The 8,950-nt window shown below is 40.2% G+C and overlaps 1 protein-coding gene across 1 annotated transcript; it reads right to left on the reverse strand.

Moving 5' to 3' along the window:
* Positions 1-3,911: 3,911 nt before the first annotated feature.
* LOC138022283 (transmembrane protein 170B-like) lies at positions 3,912-8,771 on the reverse strand. Its single transcript, XM_068869382.1, has 3 exons — positions 8,675-8,771; positions 6,675-6,845; positions 3,912-5,510 (listed from the first exon to the last, which is right to left on the reverse strand). Exons 1-3 carry the CDS (start codon positions 8,748-8,750, stop codon positions 5,380-5,382), a joined length of 378 nt encoding a protein of 125 aa, XP_068725483.1. The 5' UTR covers positions 8,751-8,771; the 3' UTR covers positions 3,912-5,379.
* Positions 8,772-8,950: the final 179 nt, after the last annotated feature.

Genomic DNA, 8,950 nt, shown 5'->3' on the forward strand with positions numbered 1-8,950 from the left:
CCGCTGCTCCTCTTCATCCCTGGGAATTGCCTGAAAAGCCTTGGTCCCGCATGCACTTAAATCATGCTGGGCCATTTATAGGAGAGTTGTTTTTTTATTGTGATCGACGCATACAGTAAGTGGATGGAGGTGTATCCAACATCCAGTACCAGTGCAGCAGCTACTATAGAACTGCTTCGACGAGCTTTTGCCACTCATGGATTGCCAGATATGGTAGTTTCAGACAATAGCACAGGATTCACAATTATAGAATTTGGTAGCTTCATGACCAAGAACGGAATTTTACATGTGAAAACTAGCCCTAGACACCCTTCTCCTGATGGCCATGTAGAGAGATCAGGTCGCATCTTCAAAATCGGGATGAAAGGTTGGTCGGATAGGAAGGTACAGTGTATACGAAGCTCAGCAGATTCTTGTTAGCCTATAGATCAAAGTCCCAAACAACAACTGGAGTTACACCAGCAGAGCTGCTGTTCAACCGCCGTCTACGAACCCGACTGGATCTCATTCGATCAGATGTAAGACAACGCATGAAAGCCTATCAATTATCACAGAAGAAGCAGTGTGACAACTTGCAGAGGGGGACAAGGTCCTAGTTTAAGAATTTTAGTCTAGGCCCGAATCACGAGTGAAGATGGGGTGGTAAGCCGTAGGCATGTGAATCACTTTCTTAATCGAAGTGACGTGCCCGCATAGGATGACGACGACGTACCTGAGTCCAGGCTATTTGTGGGGCAAGATGAGCAAGACCTGGTGTCGCCTTCGGCAGAAGAGGAACAAAAACATGGTCAGTGAGGACGTTGCCATTAACAGAAGGGAGTCAAATGCAGATTCTCAGACAAGAAGGTCTAAGCGCACAAGGAGAAACACGTTATTTAAAGGACTATGTGAACGTTAATTGCAGTTGAGTTCATTGATCAAAATGAGGCTGATGATTATGTAATGGCTGAACCTAGTGAGACAGTATGGAACAATCCCTTGCCTTTGTAAGAACTGTTAGGTGAACTGGGGGGGAAGAGGATATGGTGTACGGTGTGACGATATATGTCATGTATAGACTTAACTGATTAGAGTGTAATGTGAATTGCTACGTATCTACCCCATATGAACCATGTGAGCGTTAGCCCTACTGATGGAAATGGGTAAATCAGTCGGTAGAGCAGCGGTGATCTAACCCGAAGTTCGTGGGTTCAATTCCCACCCTGGTCAGAGTTTTTCTCTGTCCTTGTGTGGGCCCATTTCCATCAGTAGGGCTAACGCTCACATGGTTCATATGGGGTAGATACTTAGCACTTCACATTACACTCGAATCAGTTAAGTCTGTTCAGATATAAGTGCTATACACGGCCAACGTCTGCAAAAACGTAATCCCTCCTTGTACTTGTACATGTGTCATGTATAGTTGAGTTGAGCACGTGGCCGTCTGCGAGTGATTGCTTGTTTGTTCCTTGCACGTCTCCTCCGTAAATACACTTCAGTGGCATAGCTTGTGAAGTTTGTTTAACAAATTGGCGGCTACCATTGACTCTCATGGTAGATCTTCCTGTTGGTTACCCTAAGACAACCTGTTGGTTACCCTAAGATCTTCCTGTTGGTTACCCTAAGACAACCAGGTCCAGACACGCTAACTTAAATGTGGCCGCGCTCCACGCGTTCCTGTGACGAATCCCAAAGACCGTCTGCGTGGGAGGATACTGCAGTAAGGCATTTTGATAAAACTTTTTGTTGCGCTCCTCGAAAAGGAAATTAGGAATCAAAATATCATCTTCTGGTGGATCTTCCAGAAAACTGTTCACTGTGTGAGAAATAAAACGCTTAGGATATCCTGCTTTTTTTGACATCGTTGTCAAACTCAGAAGAATTGCATCTCTCTCTGTGGAGGGCGCCAGTAATACAATTTCTTTGCCATTTGGTAGGGATTCCTGATTTCCAGTGCGTTGGCAGTTTTCCTGGTTTCTTGTAGATTTTCCAGTTGAACTTGTTAACATAATTGAAAGAAGTGTCGAGGAAACGGTCAGGAATTTCTTCGACAGTAAAAACGATGTTAGGATAGTAACTGTTGAGGCGCTCAAGTAGATCATCAGGCTGACCCAAACTTAGTTCCAAACTTCTTTTCAAGCGCCTTCTCTGATGTCACTAAAAACACAGTATTCAGTTTCAACGGCCACCTCTACAAACAAATCACTGACAAATTAACGGATGCGGTATGGGAAACCCTTTATCTCCGTCCTCGCAAATATCTTCTTGGCAAAACTAGAGTCCGACGTTGTCCGACCCTTTAACCCACCGTTTTACGACCGGTATGTTTGCTTATTGTACGTATAAATTTCTTCAATGATATGGTCAATGGTGTCATCCAGAGGTCCTTACGGTGAAAAGAGAGGAGACATCGTATGACACTAGGACGTCATCATCATTGAGGGTTGTGTTCTTAAGAAGCTCGGCGAAGTCCGTGGTAGTTTTAATGCTGTATTCATTCTCAGTGAGAGGGAGTAAGTAGGAAGCCAAATACACAATCATGAGGACGGTCAAACTACCCTGAAGATGGCTTGACACCGAAAACGTTCGGTTTTTTTACTTTTAAAGAATTTTTAGCCTTGTAAATACTAGTCATCTTTTACTGAGCGAATATTATGGACCTTATTTCAATTGTAAAATAGGTCGGGATGTAGCGGTATTATCCGTTTAGATGAAAACGTCATACATTCAGTTTTACTTGGATTAATTGTAACAAGCCATTTCGTAGCCCACATTTGTATGGATTCAAGGTCTTTAATCAACATCAACGCAGTATCATCAGGTGAATCAACGACTTCAAAAAGCGAAGTATCATCATCGTAAAATAAACATTTTGACTGAATTTCATCTGTTATGTCATTAATATATATATAAGAAATAACAGAGGCCCCAAAACCGAACCTTGAGGAACCCCTACTTCAATTTGGCGCCAGTCAGATGACTGCCCATGTAAAACCACTCGTTGTTCACGATTGGACAAATACCTTTCAAACCAGCTAAGCAAAGCTCCCCTGATTCCTACTGATTTCAGCTTATAAAGAAGACCTTTGTGCCACACCTTATCAAATGCCTTGATAAATTTGATGCACCAGATTGATTGATTTACCGTCGAGTTACCAGGGCGGAAACCAGACTGTAAGCGATTGAGATAGCCAATCTCAACTACAAAATTGTCAAGTCTAATAAAGACAATTTCCTCTAATATCTTAGACAAAAAGCACAAAAGGGACACAGGACGATAGTTCAATTAAGACGGGCGATCATCCTTTTTAAACTCTGATATGTCTGTTTTTAAATCGATTTCCGACCCAGGCAACGTGATTTTCTATCAGATACCATAATCTTTGATTTTAAAGTTAAAACGCTCAAAAACCCTTCGTTTGCGGAGTCGATGTGTGAAAAGAGAGACTTAAAAAATATGACAAATACAAATATGAAAGAATATCCTTAATCCTCGCCCTTATCTGGACAATTTAAGCAGTTGTCTCTTTGAGACACCAATGAAATACCACGTGCGCTTCCACGCGAAAACATGATATAATGGCAGCTTTTATACTGCAGACGGATTATCTGTCTGGGACGAACTTGGGCAAACTCTTTTTCTTCGTCTGTTAAATTTGTCTCGTATAAAGACGGGCACAAGACGCATAATTTGTCTGGACGAAATACCCGGTTTAGTGCGTCTTGTGCCCATATTTGTACCAGACGAACTTAACAGACACCACAGACCACCATTAAATTGCTAAGTATCTTTCCTCCATTAGAGATGATTAGGTTAAAAATCTGGGAGACACTACTGTCCTGGCATGCGAAATAGCGCGCGGAGCTCCGCTATCACTTTAGGAACATCTCATGCCGATTTTACCTATTGCATGACCAGTACACTTCACACATTTGAAGATTATGAATTCAAAAGTTTTTCCTTTGCTTTTCAACTCCCAAAGAAGTACTGACCATTGATCGATTTTTTAAATATTTTCCGGATTGTTTTTAAGAGGAAATAGTTTCCAGCCTAATTCTGCATTCTTAACAGATTCACTGGCCCGTTTGAATTTTTACCAGATTTTCAAAAATTTCAGCATAACAACAATTCAGTGAAATAGAAATATGTTCGTCACTTCGTCCAACTATATTTCGACAATGAGACGAAGACGTAATAAAAATCACACTAATAGGTACGTCGACAAAAAATTACTAGTAAACCATCATAAAAGCTCTATCGGACTTTATAAACTTGGGTCCAGAAAAAAATTACTTGTATTGGTTAACAGTGGGAAGGAATGAGGGGACTGAGCAACCGTTTCGTTCCTAGAATGGATTGTATCATAAATAACTCTCAACATGACGTATGTGGTAAGCGTTTCCATGCAGTTTAAATAGCTCGATTTCCACATTCTGGAAGCGCGCACAATTGCACGAATCCAAAAATCCCCTGGATAACGATTTCCCACGCAAAGTCACTTAATGGAAAGTATCCTCGCTTCTGGTAAAGTGTCTATCAAAGGCTTTAATCTGCAATGACCCAAAGTTGTATTTTCGAAATCTCCGAGTCGAACATTTCACAGAGTTAAAAATGTGCTGTGCTTTGGTGCTTCAGGACGAGTAACAAGCGCCAATTCGACGGGGCAATGGTGTCGATAAAAAAAATATTGGCATATCCAACTGTCTCAATGAAAAGCGACGAGCGAACTGGTTTTAGGTTTATGCACGCCATTCCGTAACCCGAAGGTCATTTGCACAGGTTACGATTGTCGTCCTTAAGGGGCCATAATGATACCCGAGTACAATGTAGTTGTCTCCATTAAAGTCGAGGACTCTGGGTAACTTTACTGAAAACAGTGCACATGATGAGCCACATTTAGAAATGATGGGAGCCTTGCGGATTACTTTTCTTGATGTGTTGTAAATGCATGGTGACTTAAGGTCGTGTAACAGCAGCTACTTCAAAAGTAGTTTTGTGTTGACTGTAGAAACTGCAACTTAAAAGTCACCACTCAGTTGTGTTGCCAATTTCCTATTATGTCCACGTCCCTTTCTTCATTACAGCCACCTTTAAAAAGTTTTGGAAAATTTCGGTCGCATCCTCTGACACGTGCACGTATAAGTGCATTTTTTGCAGTTCTCATTCTGATCAGTATCACTGTCCTCACCATGGAAACCTCGTAAATCAAGTTCGATTAGTTTCCAATTCACACTCTCTTGCAAGTGGCCACATAGCTTTCTTTTACGGATTCGGACAAGTCAGCTGCAAGACCTATCCGAGGGAATAAGAAACATTCCGATAAATGTTGAACACATTTACAACCTTCAAACAACGTAAAACTATGTCCTCGCTGTGAATCTAGTTTAGTACATCTTGTATCAGAGTGTGGCCAAAACTCTTGTGTATGACACCAAGAATCCTATGAAGGCTTGACCAGCTCCCCACAGGAATGAAGCATACCGAGGCATGGTAAAGCGCGACGTCTCGTACACTGCAGCAATTGTCGCGCCTAAATAAAACAAATGATCAAGAAAATCAGTGTTATTCCGATGCAGGAAAAAATAATGGGCGACGTTGGGATGACTTTAGCACTTTTCTCTTACACTTTATTAAAAGACCCATCTAAATTAAATCAATCCTCAACCCTGTTACGCCTGATTAGATGTAGTAGTTGTCGTGCTGATAGTAGACCATGGTAGCGGTACAAGTAGTAGCATTTGTAGCCGAGTAAAATGTTATTTCACCTTGGATTAAAGAGTAACACAAAAGCGCTATGGATAGTAACTATTGCCGATAGAAAAGAGACAATGACAATAGTGAAATGAATGTATATTTGCAGTGTGGGTTATAAACCAAAGAGAGAAGTGATCCTCGCTGTTATCTGGATAATTTAAGTAGAGAGAATTGTTTAAAAAAATACCAATAGCGACTAATCACCAGTAATTATCTTATGAATTATTGACAAAGTCCAGACAATATTGTAACTTGACTATTTCTAAAGTAAGTTATACTTGGAGTAGTTTTTAAATCATCCTTTATGTGTTCAAAGAACTTTGAAGGAGTATTTGCCATTAAAATGTAGTATTAACGCATGGTAACTGCAACGTGTTTTTGTCTCTGAGCCCATCGATGTTAGTTCTAGGTGTAACTAATGCTGATATAAAAGCAGGTGTGACTAGCAAAGAAGACTAGAATCATCATAGAATTGGAGAACCTTCCTTGAGGAGCCGTGGAGTTATAGTATCATAACCACATGGCTTGCCCAGTTTTATTTCTAGTACCAATTTCTCAACAATGACAGTGTTAATGACAGTGGAGCCAATAGGGATATCGCATCAGCAGGAAAATTTGCTGTGATCCCAAAGATACTAGGTGGATCTTCAAAATAAGCCAAATATTGGCTGCTAAAGAGGTAACCACTCAGCAATAATGTTATGATGGGTATATGTAAAGGCAGTTTTTGAAACAACTTTTATTTAAAATTTTGCAAGTGCCAATTTTACGACCCGGGTTCATCTCTCGGCCCCCAGGTCATATGTGGGCTGAGTTTCAGTTGATCTCAAGGCATTTTAAAAAGGCTTTACTTTTAACATCCAAAATTAAGGGGGTGTCCTCCGGGCCCCTCCCCTGGATCCACCATTGCAACAAACTAGCTGGTCAGTTTTCAACTCACTTGTAATCACTCCTCCAGTCACAGGATAAAGAAATCCAATAAAGATTACAAGAAGAGGGAAAAAAAATCCACGAGAATGTTTGCGCAATGCAAGGAAAGCAATGCATGCTGAAATGCAGTGTATAAATACAGAGGTTGCCAGACACCAAAGGAATATTTGATACCACATTTCTGAAAATGAAACAAATAAAAACAAATAAGCAATAACATTTTAAAAATAGAGCAAGTTTCAATTGAGTGTCGTAAAACCAAAACCAAAGTAATTACTTTGGCCAATCAAAACGGACGGAGACAATCCAGTAAACCAATCAAAACTTGAAGTAATTACATGTAGCCAACACAAAGCGCGCGAAAATTTGTATGCGTGAGCCACGATTGGTTTTGGTTTCACTTCTGATTGGTTGGAGAACCCAGCACGAGAATATTTAAACCAATCACTGAGTGAAGTAATCATAAACCAAAGTATTATTATCTAATTACTTTCGACACAAGTAGAAGAAGAAGAAGAATGATGAAAGGGCTTGATAATTGCAGCCCAAGACCAAAGCCTAGCCACTAGATCACACCATGCTAGAATTATCAAGGATAACAATAACCCTGTGTGGAGGATGTGTAACATGTACATGTACAAAGAGACAATTGACCAATGTATCTGGCAGCCCTTCTCTCACCAAATGGACTAATTCCAGAGACATGATAGAGCAGCAGCATACCACCTACAGTGGAAGTCACCATCCTATGGAATATGCAGATACACACAGATAGCAAAATAGCTGCTATTACAAGCCTGACATAGTAATAATTATTATAGACCGCAATGTGTATGCAGAATAGAGTGACTGACAGAAAAAAAAACAGTTTACATCAAAGAGGAAGTAACAAGGCTTGGAGGGAGTCACGATATGTTCTCACAATTTGCAAAGCAGTCCACGCACTTTCTGTTCAGCGGAAAGAAAAGAAAAAAACGTTTTAAGGAAGTGTGAAAATAAAGTCTTGTCTTGTCATGTCAGAATATCAAATGTCATGATTAATTTTTTTTAATGCCTTTTTAATTCGTATAGTGTTTACTAGGATTTAATCAGAGTTTTCAAATCATTAACAAAAAAATAGTACTAATTTTCTTTTTCCCTTTGATTTTGAAACCCTCTAGTCGATAAAGTGGATTCTGAACAGAATGAATATTGCCTTAATAATAATAATAATAATAATAATAATAATAATAATAATAATAATAGAATTTTATTTTCACAAAATAATGTTTAAAGCTGAATAGCTTGTGGGGTTGTGCACAAATGAAATCAAATCAAATTAACCCATTGACCCCTGAGAGTAAGACTTAATAGATTTTACAAGGAAAGGTTACGTTTATACAAATGTTGGCCGTGTAGCACTTATATTTTTAAACAGAGTTAACCGAATGGAGTGTAGTGTAACGTGAAGTGCTAGATTTCTATCCCATATGAACCCTAGCCCTACTGATGGAAATGGGCCCACACAAGGACAGAGAAAAACTCTGACCAGGGTGGGAATTGAACCCACGACCTTCGGGCTAGATCTCCGCCGCTCTACCGACTGAGCTACTAGGTCAGACGGGAGCAGGCCGTGGGAACTGAAGATGTTAAAGTCACCGCAATGAACATGTACAAGTACAAGGAAAGGTTACGTTTATACAAACGTTGGCCGTGTAGCACCCTGCATTTGCATTTATTTCATGTACCCTTCCTAAGTATGAGGGTATCTCTTTAGAAAGTTTCAGAAATTCGTGAAGGCATCTTTGGTAATTTAGTCCTTGAATGTTAGGGGTGATTCACGGAGGTGGTCCATGCACCAGAGGTCCATGTTTTGTACACGACCCTTTCAGTCCTGGGAGTGACACTTTTCAGATTTTACTCTGTCTAACGTCAGACGATCGATTTGAATCGTTGACAGCAAAAAAATGAAATCAGGCAAAAAAAGGCTACCGAAGTGTTAGCCTAGAAGCATAAAACACAATTACTCACCACCAAACGACTGTAGAGTCTCTTGCACATCCATCTCGTTACTCGTAAAATACAAAAAAGTAAAAAAAAAAATCATGTTTTCGCACAGCGGTAAGCAAAGATGTCATGTATATACCCACCACGAGTCCCCAACTACGTAACCACTGAGGTCTATGCCAGAATCCCCGAAGCTCATGTAACGCATGTTTACAGTTTAGTGTCACGAGGCTGTTCTCTTGTGTTTTGTGGATTACAGGAATCCAAATGGTTGTTGGTGTATAAAATAGATACTGTAGC

The sequence above is a fragment of the Montipora capricornis genome, chromosome 10 (genome assembly GCF_036669925.1).
Source record: "Montipora capricornis isolate CH-2021 chromosome 10, ASM3666992v2, whole genome shotgun sequence".
NCBI classification, from domain to species: Eukaryota; Metazoa; Cnidaria; class Anthozoa; order Scleractinia; family Acroporidae; genus Montipora; species Montipora capricornis.